Genomic DNA, 14,717 nt, shown 5'->3' on the forward strand with positions numbered 1-14,717 from the left:
TGATGGTCTGTATTCTTGGTGCTTGGGGGGGCACAGTGGGAGGACTTCTAGTGTCCTGGCTCCACTGATGGACCTCTTGATGATGCCTGGGTTTTTTGACCACTATGTGACACAGAGTGTTGGACTGGATAGCTTCTCTTGTGTTCTTACGTTGACTTACAGGAAGGCGCAGGGTGGAGATTTGATTTATAGACAGAGTGGTAACATCTGTTTTTTCTTGGTGCGGGGGTAGATCCAAGGTTTCCCAGCCATCACTTGTTTGAGCAACGGAGTCCACCGCCGCCGCCCCCTCCTCCTCTTCTGAACAGCAGCCACCCTGTTCCCAGTCAGAATCCGCTCCCTTTCAGCCAGCCTGGACCAGGCTTCAGTCAGCAAGGGCAGCAGCCCGTCTTTCCCAGAGAGAGGCTGGTCAGGCCAAACATTCAGCCTCAAGGCCCTGTGGGAGTTCTTCACTTCAACCAACCGGGAGCCGGAAACACGCGACCGTTCCTTCCCCCCAGGCAGCCGTTCCTACAGGCCCCAGGGCAGCCCTTTCTGGCAACTCACACGCAGCCCAGCATTCAGGTATGAAACCATAACCAAAGTTTGGAGCAAGCATTTGGTGATCTGCTGATGGCCTCTTTGGCTTTAGCTCCCAGTGGGAGCGTTTGCCTGAAACACCCTCTTATTGCCATTTTGTGAACATCTTGTTTTGATCACTAGAGAGAAGATGAGCCCTTTCATCTTGCAATAGTTGTGAAGAGCAGGGAAGGTGATCAATTTTGGAAATGAATTTTCTTGGTTTTGTGGGACCATTTTTAGCTTCCCAAGATTGACTTAGAAACTTTAAATTACATTGCACACCCCTGCAAATGAAAGCTCCCCTTCCCCGGCCCTGTTCTTTCTGAAGTTTGTTACGATGATGAAGTGTGACGAAAACTGCAAATTAAAAAGCCTCCAAAACATATGTTGCTTAAGCAGAAAACTGTGAAAACCTTTGAAAACACCACCTACACACATAAGGTTTGGTCTGATGTTACAAGAACTTTAAGTGTGCCTTTTCGCTGCTGTGCCGAGCATGAAAACGCACTTCCTTCCGTGTTAATTGAACGATGAGAGCTTTAGTGGCATCTTCCTCGTTGCATGGCGGTTCAAAGTGAAGATGTTGAACCGCTTTGAATTTTTGCAAAACTGTTCTCCGTTAATGAGATTAGAAAAGTTTGTAATGTGACATTTTGTTCAATATTCCATGGATTCCTAAACTGATTGATTTCAGCAGAGCTATGAAAATAACCTATTGTTTAAAAACATGTCCTTCCATACAGCGAGGAGATTAAGCTTGCATCTAGTGTAATTACGGTAGGCCACAGCTAAGGTTAGAGCCTCCTCTGCTGGTTCAATTTAGTATTTCCAGTAAGAATGCCTATAAACGCAGTGGTGTGCCCTAAGTGTTTTTTGAAGTTTCCCAGCTCTTTATTAAAATTTAAAATAATTATACTGTACTTCAGCAATAAGTACCTTATTCAGACTCCAGTTAGGTTTCCTTGTTTTTTAAAGAAGGGAGCATAATGTAATACAGTTAGGTTCAAGTCCATTAGCACCTTTGAGACCAAGAAGATTTTCAGGGTAAAAACTTCCAAGAGTTAAAGCTCCCTTTGTTAGACACGAGTAGGAATGTAACGGAATAATAGTAATGCTCGATCAAAGTTCATTTGAGAATGGAGGGGATTTATTTTTTCTGTGGTCTCTCTTTTTTGCTAATTGTAATGACCATGGTATACAAAGACCTGTTTGCTAATGGTGACGATTGGTACACAAAGAGTGGCTTCCTTAGCCTTTCCTGATTTTTTTTTTAAATAAATCTTTCTCTCCTCTCTCTTAAAACGTCCAGGGTCCTTTGCACCCTCCTCTGCAACCGCAGCATCAGCAACACCCGCAGCCACAGCAGCATCCGCAACACCCGCAGTCGCACCACCAGCAGCATCAGCACCAGCAGCAGCACCACCTCCTGGCTGTGCCTCCCCAGCCTTTGATTCCTGTGGCCCCCTCCCAGTTCAGGCCTCACCTGCAGACTTCACAGCAGCAGCCGAACAACAGTCGGATGCAGTGTCAGCAGAGGCAGGGTCTCATAAAGTCCAGACATGTGAGTCGCTTCAGTGCAGTAACAGAAAATATCAAGAGGAGGAAAATTTGCCCCAAAGAGCACCTTTTAAATTTAAATTGATAACATGAGTGAGAGCCCTCTCACGTTACAGTGTATGTATATATACAACTCACCATGCATTCTGTTTCTGAATGGCCTTATGTTTAGGAGGTTTTAGGGAGTGCTTGCCCATCTCCTGTTCTGTTCACTTACGTGTCCTTATCCATTCCACACTATTAGCAGTCCTGCTCACAGCCTCATAGGGCTGCCACATCTCTGTTGGAAAATACCTGGAGATTTTGGGGGTGGAGCTGGCAGAGGACAGGGTTTGGGGAGGGCCCTCAGCATGGTACAATGCCATAGAGTCCACCGTGCCAAGCAGCCATTTTCTCCAGGGGAGCTGATCTCTGCCACCTGGAGATCAGTTGTAAAAGCGGCAGATCTCCAGGCCCCACCTGGAGGCTGGCAACCCCTTTCAGGACTGCATTTTGCTCTTATTCCTCCAGAGAACAAGGAGGAAGCCATGATGGCAGCGAGCATTAGTTCTTTGCTCCTTTGTACTGTGCCTTTTGAAGGGAACTCCTTGCCCACAGCACCCACTGGCTCTGTCCCTCTGTTAAAACGGGACTGCACAATTCTGCACTGATTTGTTGCAGAATCAGTGTGGGAGTTGCTTTGTTCCAGTCGCTTTGTGCTCTGAAGATGAAATGCTCTTCCTTGGAGCTGCAGGCAAGTCTTGTGAAATAAGAACCCCACAAGCAGGCCTGTCGGGGTTTACCAGGGAGAGTGGATTCTACCATCCAGAGAGCCAGTTTGGTGTAGTGGTTGTGCGGACTCTTATCTGGGAGAACCGGGTTTGATTCCCCACTCTCCACTTGCACTTGATGGAATGGTCTTGGGTCAGCCATAGCTCTCACAGGAGTTGTCCTTGAAAGGGCAGCTTCTGGGAGAGCTCTCTCAGCCCCACCCACCTCACAGGGTGTCTGTTGTGGGGGGAGAAGATATAGGAGATTGTAAGCTGCTCAGAGTCTCTTGATTCAAAGAGAAGGGCGGGGTATAAATCTGCAGTCTTCTTCATCATCCTAGCATGAAGCAAAAAAAAAAAAAAACCCTGCCCATGTTAACAGCTGCTTAGGAGTCTTAATTGCAAAGTAAAGGACTTTCTTATTAGCCTCACGCAGTGCTCAGGTTTGCCGCTACTCACACCAAAGTGCCCCCAGTTCAGAAATTGTTTGCAGAATTTTCCCTTTCCCCACTGCTGTCCATGAAGCAACTATAGAGAAAAGCCTTCATGTGTTGGCTCTGCAGCTGACCTTCCATTTCCCATTTGAAAGAGGAGAGCCGAGTTCTAAACGCAACTCAGGCGGGCTGTTCTGTTTTTTTTCCTTGGAGGCAGGGAAGGAAGACATAGGTATCTTTCAGAATGTAGCCCAGAGGAAGGAAGGATGGGAGCTCCCTCAGGAGGCAGCTTGCACTTTCCATCTGTGTCCAGGGAAGTGGCTGCTTGTAAGCCTCACGCTGCTGTCACTGCATCGGGATGGAGCCCTTTGGGGAGGGTCTGTGGTTCAGGGGTAGAACATCCGCTTGGCTTGCAGAAGGTCCCAGGCTTGGGCTCCGGTGTGTCTGAGACTCTGGGGAACCCCTGCCGGTCCTGCTGCCATTGATAGTCCAGTGATCCAATTTTGTATGCGGCAGCTGCATGTGTCTAGGTCAAGACTCCTAGTCAGAGTAAGACAACTGAAGTAGAAAGGAAGGACAAAGTTGGGTCAGACATTGGAGCAGTGGGGGTATTGAGCCGGGCTAATTGGCACTGAGTAGAGCTAGGGCAAAAGAGTACAGGAAAACCTTTGCCGTGGTGTTCTCATGGATGGGTTTGAATGGAGGAGCGGATGGTTCTTTAGGACTGAATATTGTGTGCACTAAGGGATGTGTCTGAAAGGTCATGCGTAGCTGTCACTGTTCCTGTGACTATAAAGGACCACTGCTGAATTCTTCTCTTCTACCCAATGCCATTAAAAGTTTAAAAAGCATTCAGTGCTGTTGCTTCTCAAGCCATCAGCAGTTAAGTGAATTGATAACCATCACTTCCATAGTATAAATTTATCACAATGGGGAGAGCCAGGCGATGGTCTCTTCCCCTCCTTCCTTTTGGTCTTGCTTTGGAGGAGTACAGCCCTGATGGATTAGCCAGCTCTGTTGGCACAGCTGAGTAGAAGCAGATTTTTTACATATGCCATTGAAATGCCTGCAAGATAGTCTTAATTCAGAAGCTCCGTAGCCAGGCTTTACTCCCTGTGACAATTATGCCTCCTGAGGTCGAATCTTTACTCCATATTACTCCATTCTCATCTTTCCAGAACGCCCCAACGCAGAACATCGTGAAACGTCCAAACCAGCAGCTCCAGTCAGGTGCTCCGAGGAACAGCAACTTGCGTGAACTGCCGATAGCACCGCTGCATGCGATCGAGGCCGTGAGCAACCGCCGAACCTCAGCCCCTGCAGCTCAAGTGAAACCCATCCCCAGTACTGCTCCTGCCGGCAGGCCTGCCACAGGGACCAAGCCCCAGCAGGGGAGGCCGGAGGTGAAACCTCAAGCTGCTACTCCAGTGGCCCAACCTAAAGCGGAGGTCAAATCTGAGCCAGAGGTGAGGGGCTCTTAGTTTGTTAATTACCTGTCAGGAAACAGTTTTCAAGGAGTGCATCTCTGGGCCAAGAGCTGTCCTGTTGCAGCTGACTTACAGCAACCCCAGCAAGCGGCTTGCAAGACCAGTGAGAGCAGGTGGTTTGCCATTGCCCTTCTCTGCCCTCCAACCCCAGGTATAGACAGACAGGCAGTGAAATGTGTATATATACCAACAGGAGGAGGGGTATTTGTTCAGTTAAATCAGAGCTTTTTTAAAAAAAAACACCCCAGAAAATGCCTTATAGGTATTTTTCAGGTATTGGATTCAGCCACAAAATGATTTTGGATATTTGTCTATCTGAAATGGCCAAGGACGGGGAATATATCTGCAATTCTTCTTCTTCTTCTTTAAATGCCTTTCTTCCCTCTATTGAAATAAATGGAGGATGGAGGCATCTTCTTTGGGGGGCCATAGAATTGGACCCCCCGGTCCAAACTTTTTAAAACTTGGAAAGTTTTTTTAGGAGAGGCACCAGCAGCCATGCTGCAAATTTGGTGCCTCTACCTCAACAAACAGCCCCTCTCAGAGCCCCAGATACCCATGGACCTTATGGGTATAATGGAGCCAAAAAATTTTTTCTTTGGTTTCCCAGATATTTTCAGAATCTGAATACTGTACCGTTATTATGATATCAGGAATATCAACATTCCCAAACCCAAAATATGCCATGTGTGGGGTTTTTTTGAACACCCCTAAACAGCCATTTATGTTTTGCTGATTCCTCTGCGTAGTAACAGGGAGTCATGATTGTTTTGAGAGAAGTCTTATAAGCCAGTTATTGCTACCATAGCTCTGATAGGCTGCTGAGACTGGCATAGCATGCCAGGGGATCACATTGATCTTGAGGCATGATGGAACACTATATTGCCAACAGAAGTAAACGTAATGTAGAATTGTTGCATATTATTATTATTACCACCACCCTGTGCCTTAAACATTTACAAATTCCCAAATGGGGGACAGCCATAAAATAAGCAGTTTAGAAGCAATGGTTAAAAGTAGCAATACCTGCACTTAACATAGTAGAGTTTAAGTGATAGTAGAACAGGTAGATTCTCAACCTTGTTAAAAGTTAAATGCCTTTTCCCCCCATTAAAAGGCATTTACTTACTGCTTTCCTGAATGACCCAAGCAACCAAATCTGGTAAATATCAAGTGGACAAACATTCCATAAAATTGAGGCCATAACCAAGAAAGCTGTTATTGCCTGAAAATGCTAGCCATGTCTCTTATAGAGGTGGTACTTGCAACAAGGGCTCATCAGATTTTAGTGAACAGGGGAGTACACAGTGGCAAAAGATCGGCTGTAGCTAGGGAGGGAAGGATGCTGCTCATCTGAACTGTCTTGGTAGCGATAGAAATCCGGGGTATTTCATAAGCAAATCAGTCAATAATTTATTACAATAATGAACCAGCAGAATAAAACTGCAGCAGAGTGGGGATAACAATAATATATATGGGGCATTTTACAAATAGCGAGAGGAGACATGCAGTGATGAGTAGAAGCAAAGTTAAGTCAGCTGGTCCCCAAAAGTAGCACTGTCCTTCCTTCATATTGATTTCCTTTCTCTCAGTCATAGGTATTGTACTGCAGGCTAGTCTTTCTTTGATTAAACTGGCTTGACTTTTGAAATTCAGCACACTGTTTAGATCCAGAGAAGTGTGAGGCATGGAGGCTTTTCAGCTTCCCTCCTTCTGATGCCAAGCGTCCTGCTTCTCCAGGGTTTCAGGGTATTTTTCACATGCCAGGAGAAGCTGCTGCCTAAGGGGGCAATCTGTTTGCAGGCATGCTTAGGCCTTTCTGGGTGGGAGTTGTTGTCTTTCATACCCCAGTCCACAAAATACATGTGAATGGCTCTTTGTATGTTTGGTGATCATTGCTCGCAATACGTGTGTTAAGTGGAATACTAGTCCTTTTCACACCTTTGGTTCAGAGTCTTTTGGAGATAAAACCTATACAGCTGTGTGAGGCTGTGTAGCATTGGCTGGGATGCGGTGATTCATAAATTTAATAAATAATAATAATAGTTTATACTTGCACCTTCTGAAGATGACGTGGACTATGTTCTGTGATTGAGAACCCAAGGAAAACATTGTACGCTTTTCTGCAGTGCCATTAACAACCTTTTATTTCAGTTTCTGGTACGTTCATTGCTTTCTTCCTAAGAAGTTTTTTGAAGTTTGACCTTGTAAATTCACTTTCCCACAAAAGAACTGGGAGGTAACAAAGCTGTAATGCATCGCAGGAGATACTTCATAATACACGTGAACGATACTTTAGCAGTGGTAGGTTCCAGTGAGGCAGCCATGTGAGTCTGTGTAGCAAAACCGAAACAGGAGTCTAGCGGTGCCTTAAAGATTAACGTGTACTTATTGTAGTATAAGCGTATGTCACAAATGTGTTTCCGAGCACCAACACTGGAAGGAAAGATGTTCTTGGGAAGATTTTGAGTTGAGATTTATAGGGATGAATACGCTGATGAAGTTCTGTGTCGGGATGAAAGAAGCAGCACATGTGTCCTGCAGGGTTTTTGTTTGTTTGCTTGTTTCGTTTACTGTTAACTTAGAAGAAACCAGTGGCAAAGATTGAGCCCAGAATACATATACATATATATACACACTGTGGCTAATAGCTACTGATGGACCTCTGCGCCATATTTTTCTCTAACCCCCTCCTGAAGCTGGCTATGCTTGTAGCCGTTGCCACCTCCTGTGGCAGTGAATTCCACATGTTAATCACTCTTTGGGTGAAGAAGTACTTCCTTTTATCCGTTTTAACCTGACTGCTCAGCAATTTCATCGAATGCCCATGAGTTCTTGTATTGTGAGAAAGGAAATGAAGAAAAGTACTTCTTTCTCTACTTTCTCCATCCCATGCATAATCTTGTCAACCTCTATCATGTCACCCCACAGTCGACGTTTCTCCAAGCTAAAGAGCCCCAAGCATTTTAACCTTTCTTCATAGGGAAAGTGTTCCAACCCTTTAATCATTCTAGTTGCCCTTTTCTGCACTTTTTCCAATGCTATAGTATCCTTTTTGAGGTGCGGTGACCAGAATTGTACACAGTATTCCAAATGAGACCGCACCATCGATTTATACAGGGGCATTATGATACTGGCTGATTTGTTTTCACTTCCCAGCATGGCGTTGGCCTTTTTTATTGCAATCGCACACTGTCTTGACATTTTCAGTGAGTTATCTACTATGACCCCAAGATCTCTCTCTTGGTCAGTCTCTGCCAGTTCACACCCCATCAACTTGTATTTGTAGCTGGGATTTTTGGCCCCAATGTGCATTACTTTGCACTTGGCCACATTGAACCTCATCTGCCACGTTGACGCCCACTCACCCAGCCTCAACGGATCTCTTTGGAGTGCCTCACAATCCTCTCTGGTTCTCACTTGAACAATTTAGTGTCATCTGCAAACTTGGCCACTTCACTGCTTACTCCCAACTTCAAATCGTTTATGAACAAGTGAAAGGGCATGGGACCCAGTACTGAGCCCTGCGGCACCCCACTGCTTACCGTCCTCCACAGCGAAGACTGCCCATTTATACTCACTCTCTGCTTCCTATTAATTCGCTAGTTTTTGATCCACAAGAGGACCTGTCCTTTTACTCCATGACTCTTGAGCTTACTAAGCAGCCTTTGATGAGGAACTTTATCAAAAGCTTTCTGGAAGTCAAGGTAAACAACATCTATTGAATCTCCTTTGTCCACATGTTTGTTCACCCACTCAAAGAAATGTAACAGGTTAGTTAGTTAGATCTTCCCTTACAGAACCCATGCTGAGTCTTCCTCAATAACTTGTGTTCATCAATGTGCCTACTCATTCTGTCCTTGATAATGGTTTCTTCCAATTTTCCCGGTATTGAAGTCAGACTGACTGGCCTGTTATTTCCCAGATCTCCTCTGGAACCCTTTTAAAAGATGGGGATGACATTTGCTACCTTCCAGTCCTCAGGAACGGAGGCAGATTTCAATGAAAGATTACATATTTTTGTCAGAAGATCCACAAGTTCAACTTTGAGTTCTTTCAGAACTCTCGGATGTATGCCATCTGGACCTGGTGACTTATTAGTTTTTAATTCGTCTATCAGTTGTAGGACCTCCTCTCTTGTCACCTCAATCTGACTCAGGTCTTTCAACACCCCTTCCAAAATAAGTGGTTCTGGAGCAGGCAAACACTTCTCATCTTCCTCAGTGAAGACGGAGGCAAAAAATGCATTCAGCTTCTTAGCCATTTCCCTATCCTCCTTCAGTAATCTTTTTACCCCTTGGTCATCCAAGGGCCCCACTGCCTCCCTGGCTGGTTTCCTGCTTCTAATATATTTGAAGAAAATTTTATTATTGGTCTTTATGTTTTTTGCAATATGCTCCTCATAGTCCCTTTTTGCCTGCCTGATCACAGTCTTGCATTTGATATGCCACATTGTGTTCCCTTTTATTAATCTCACTTGGACTAGCTTTCCACCGCTTAAAGGAGTTCTTACTTTTTACAGCTTCCATGACTTTATTTGTTAACCATGCAGGCCTTTTCTTATACCTGTTTGTGCCTTTCCTTACTTGTGGTATATATTTTATCTGAGCTTCTAGGATTGTAGTTTTAAATAGCCTCCAAGCTTCCCCAAGGGTTTTGACTGTATTTACCTTTCCTTTCAGTTTCCTCTTCACATGCCTTCTCATCTCAGAGAATTTACCCCTTTTTAAGTTAAACGTGGTTGTGCTTGTCTTTTGGGGCAACTCTATTTATACAAATGGTGAAATCAATAACATTATGGTCACTGCTCCCAAGCGGTGCAATCACTTTTGCATCTCTCACCAAGTCTTGGGCATTACTTAGGACCAAATCCAGGATCGCCCCACACCTTGTAGGTTCTGTGACCATCTGCTGCATAGCACAGTCATTGAGAGCATCTAGAAACTCAATCTCTTTCTTTCGGCCAGAACACATATTGACCCAATCCATCTGCGGGTAGTTAAAATCACCTATTAAGACACAGTTTTTACGTTTAGCCACTATCTTTAATCCTTCCATCATATTATAATCGTCCTCTATCTTTTGATTTGGTGGGCAATAACAAACTCCCATAGTTAAATTTCCTTTTGGGCCCTCTATTTCGACCCAAAGCATTTCCAAAAGGGAATCTAATTCTCTGACCTCAGTCTTACTGGACCGTATGCCCTCTCTGACATACAGAGCCACCCCACTCCAACCCTTCCCTCCCTATCCTTCCGATATACCTTATATCCAGGAATCACCATGTCCCACTGATTCTCCTCATTCCACCAAGTTTCTGAAATTCCCAGAATGTCTGTTTTCTCCCAACACTAAACATTCCAACTCACCAATTTTACTTTGAACACTTCTAGCATTTGTATACAAACATCTATAATTTCCCAGGCAAGTTAGGCCCGCAACCTTCTTCCTGCTGCCTCGAGACTTTGGCAGACAGTCCATACTGTTTGTCACCATCTCAGTGGACAACTCTGATCCATTACCCGGTAGAAAAGTAAGAACTAGCCCTTCATCTCTTTGAGATGAGTCCTCCCGAACCAGAGACATTTCATCTTTTCTTCCTCCAGATTTCATCTTTACCTCCTATTCCTCTTTTCCCTATTCCCTGCCTCCCTTTTATCTTTTACCCTTGTTAGTCCCCTCTCTCTCTCTCTCTCTCTCACTCACACACACCCCCCCCCCACACACACACCCACCCACCCACCCCCCGGCACTAATCAAGGTGTGGAAGTCTTAGTGGCTACCAAGATCTCATGACATAATCATGGGATCTGTTGGCACTCTTTTTAAAGCTGCGCAGTAGATGAAATGGACACGTTCAGTGATAGCCTATACTCAGGAGAGCTGAAGGACAAGATGTAAGATTTGGCTCAATAGCCCTTCATATACCAATAATTGAAGGCTATTAACTCCAACTCCCAGAACTGATACAGAACATAGCCTAACTCAAACAGGACACAGTATCTTATTCCAAGGCACTGTAATGCTGGACAACACATCCAATTTACCATGTTAGATTACATAGGGAAGCCATTGAAATCCAGAAACATAAACACAATTTCAACAGGAAGGAAAAAAGCTTAAGAATGAATAGGGCTTGGCTTCCAGTCCTGAAAAACACAAAATGCCCTACAGCTTACAACAGCACTACAGATAAGATTAGAATTTCAATAGCCAATCCATATACAAAAGAACCCCCTCAGGTAAGCTCCTCCATTAGCAAGTCACAGCCCAGGAATGACTCAGCCCTACCACATCTGCCTGAGTAGATATAAATTACATGCCTACCAACTTCTTCTCAATTTGACCCAGAGGGAACTCCAGTTTTCTGAGTTACACCTCTGAGGATGCCAGTCACAGTTGCTGGCGAAACATCAGGTGTCACAGTGCCAAGACTACAGCAACACAGCCCAGAAAAACTACAACAGCCAATGGACTCCAGCCGTGAACACCTTCGACAACATATTGTATTGTTGATTGTTGTAGAAGAACTGCTGCTTACAGATTTTCCACAGTGCCAATGTTCTGTGGAGGACTTTGAAGAAACTTAATTATCAATTAAATGTGCATATTGCAAGAAGAGTGTTTTTTCTTATGGTGACAGTTTTGATTTTTAGTAGTTCAAGTTCCATCCTGGCGGAAGCTGGGTTCAAGTAACCGGCTCGAGGTTGACTCAGCCTTCCACCCTTCTGAGGTTGGTAAAATGAGTACCCAGCTTGCGGGGGGAGGGGTGTGTGTTAAAGTGTAGATGCTTGGGGAAGGCAATGGCAAACCACCCCATAAAAATGTCTGCTGTGAAAACGTGATACATCATCATCCCAGAGTTGGAAACAACTGGTGCTTGCACAGGGAACTACCTTTACCTTATTTACTTATTATCTTCTTCCCCCACATCAAACGCCCTGTGAGGTAGGTGGGGCTGAGAGAGATAGAAGCTTCAGAATGTTGAGTTGTGTGAGAGAGACTCAATTTAAGCTTGTTCTGTGTTCACATGACCAAAAGCAAAATTCTTACTGGTGAGCAGGGGGCGTTCAGGAGTAAGCTTCTTGTAATTTGTTGTGCTCATTCTAAGAATATAATCACAATTCCTGCCCCTCCCCAATAGTAGCAGTGAAATTAATTTGAAGTAAATGATTTGTCTCCTGTTTTCTTTCCAATTTTTTTTTGGGGGGGAGGGTGGGACTGTCAAGTCACAGCTGACTTACAGTGACTGAGTGGGATTTTCAAAGCAAGAGGTGCTGAGAGGTAGTTTTCTGTTGCCTGCCTTTGTGTAGCGACCCTGGACTTCTGCGGGAATCTTCCATCCAAGCACTAACCAGGGCTGACCCTGCTTAGATTCCAGGATCTGAGAGGGTGCATTTTTCTTAATTCCACATTATCGGCATTCCATTTGCATTGTAGGGTATAGCTGCTCTTTATAGGTAACACATTGATCTTTCAGTAGCATGTAGAATGTGGATTAGCATGTAGAATGTGGCCCATCCCTTTTTTTGGGTGGGTATGTTAAGCAAAGAGAAGTCAGTGAAAAATGGGTGGGTGCGGGTGGGGAGACAAGGACAAGGTATGGTGAGATACATAAGTCTATATTGTAAATTAAAAGTAGGATCGATGTTGCCAGTTTGGGTAAAGGAGGGTCCCAAGTCTCAAAAGGTTGAATATCATGACCCTAGGTAATTTAACATCCCTTCTGTGGTAGGGCGGGATATAAATTACAAATAAATAAATAAAATAAAAAGACTGAAACATTGTGGAAGGATGTAGAGATCTACCATATACGATAATTGTAACCCCTTCTCTCTTTGGAACACATGAAACTGCCCTTATACTGACTCAAAACACTGGTCCATCAAAGTCAGTATTGTCTACTCAGATTGGTAGAGGCTGTCCAGGGTCTCAGGCAGAAGCCATTCACATCACCTCTTCTCTGTTGCCTTTACCTGGAAATGCCAGGGATTGAACCTGGGAACTTCTGCATGCCAAGAAAATGCTCTACCGCTGAGCTATGGCCCCTCCCAGTCATGAGGATTGATGAGTTAGTGTCTTAAAGGTTTGTTAAATCTGAGCAGTTTCCATGGACCTGGCCGAAGTTACGGAAGCACAGTTATGGAAGTATATTGGAAGTACAGTTCTTTGGCCCCTTGTTTCATATCTTTAGGCAACTCCATAAATATATCACAAAGCACGGCTTGCTTAATATACAGCCTGCTCCGAATGTCTTTAAGGTGTCAATTAATTGTATTTGATAAATGTCAACATTTGGTATATTACCAAAGTATAGGAAATTCATTATAAAGCGTCTAGGTGTTTCAGGGGTTAAAACTATTGTGTCGGTTATGCAGTTCCTTAAATATCCTTTAAACCTGCATTGTATTGAAGCATGCTCACTCAGGAGTGACACTTGAAGCGGCCGTTCTTTGGGTCGTGATTTCCTGTGGCGTCCTGAAAGGATCCTCCCCCCCACCCACCCCCAGCCGTTTCCAAGCCTTTTAGAAAGGTTATTTGATGCCCAGAGAGTATAATACTTTCAGAGAAGCTTAAGGATGGAATATTAAAGCCATTCCCAATATACCATTAATATTCCAGCACTGCGTTTGGCAACATTTTAATTCTGAAGAGAGTGCATGAGTTCAAGGTCAGAGAGATTGACTTGTGCTGTTCATTATAACCAATTATTGTGTGACAAATGAGTTTCAGATCAGGCTGAAAATTCTGTAAGAAAAATCAATAGTTCTAATCAGGGCCTTTCAGGTCATTTACCACCCTACCTTTTGTTAGTTTGTCAGAAGAGAGCAAGATAAAAACCTGCCTGACAGAGGGCTGCCTCCGTATTGTTACCCTTTCCATTCGAAACAATATTTTGAGATCTTGAATTATATTAATAGTTTAATTGCTTTTCCACAACTTCTAAATTAGTTCCCATTTAGAAAGCTTCTGTTTCAGCATCCTGATTTCTCTCTCTTTTCCCCCCAAAAAGTCCAAACTAGAGTTACAGATTCTTCATGTACAGAATGACTAATTAATAGCTAGTGAATCTCATTTGGTAACACCATATCTTTGTACCTTTCAAACACTCCTTGGAGAGCTTGCCATGATCCTTTCTTTCTCCCCTCCCTGCCTCACAAAGAAGTTGCCGCTTGTAAGAAAACTGGAGAGGAATTATGTCCCCTTTATAACTTGTCTCCCCCCCCCCCCCCGCTGTTCTGTAGTTTCCAGATGAAGACGAAGAAACCAGGCTCTACCGCCTGAAGATAGAAGAGCAGAAACGGCTGAGAGAAGAGATCCTGAAGCAGAAGGAGCTCCGGCGGCAGCTGCAGGCTGGCGCTCGAAAGAGAGAATTGCTTGAAAGGCTGGCCCAGCAGCAACAGCAACAGTCATCATCTTCTACACAGCAGGAGGAGGAGGAGGAGGCGGCTTCACAGTTGCCCACCAACGGAAACCCTCTGCTCCCCCTTCCCAGTGCTCAGCCCCGCCAAAATGTGAAGCACAGGCTGATGGTTAAAAAGCAGGACCTGGCAGTTCCGAATCCCCCCGCCACTCAGCCTAAGCCCGCAAACGTCCTCCAGATGGGGGACAACATGCAGTTTCAAGGACAGCAGATAAAAACTGTAAAGCAGCTAAGACAGACTAGGACAGTGCCCGAAAACGAGCTCCAGCTGCCACACAAAGGGTTGCCAACAAAGCCTGCCGCGGCGCACATGAACTCCTCTCCGATTGCCCGGGTGGCATCAGTGCAAGGCCAACCTCAGGAGCTGAAGCCTGGGGTGAAAAGGACTGTCATGCAGCGGGCAAACAGTGGTAGTGGAGATGGGCCCCATGTCGGCACCAAAGTCAGGGTGATTAAGTTGTCAGGAGGGGTAAGTTACCAGGCTTGTCTGTCTTCTGCTTCCGTG

At 44.8% G+C, this 14,717-nt stretch overlaps 1 protein-coding gene across 2 annotated transcripts in view; it reads left to right on the forward strand.

The window, feature by feature from the left end:
- LOC132578180 (RNA-binding protein 33-like) overlaps window positions 1-14,717 on the forward strand; it is a 110,247-nt gene that overhangs the window by 59,375 nt on the left and 36,155 nt on the right. For both annotated transcript variants that reach the window (XM_060248054.1, XM_060248055.1), the window contains exons 12-15: window positions 233-564; window positions 1,871-2,122; window positions 4,480-4,767; window positions 14,034-14,681. In XM_060248054.1, the coding sequence (XP_060104037.1) occupies window positions 233-564; window positions 1,871-2,122; window positions 4,480-4,767; window positions 14,034-14,681 (1,520 nt within the window). The remainder of the gene's footprint in view (window positions 1-232; window positions 565-1,870; window positions 2,123-4,479; window positions 4,768-14,033; window positions 14,682-14,717) is intronic.

Source organism: Heteronotia binoei, chromosome 10 (assembly GCF_032191835.1).
Source record: "Heteronotia binoei isolate CCM8104 ecotype False Entrance Well chromosome 10, APGP_CSIRO_Hbin_v1, whole genome shotgun sequence".
NCBI lineage: Eukaryota > Metazoa > Chordata > Lepidosauria > Squamata > Gekkonidae > Heteronotia > Heteronotia binoei.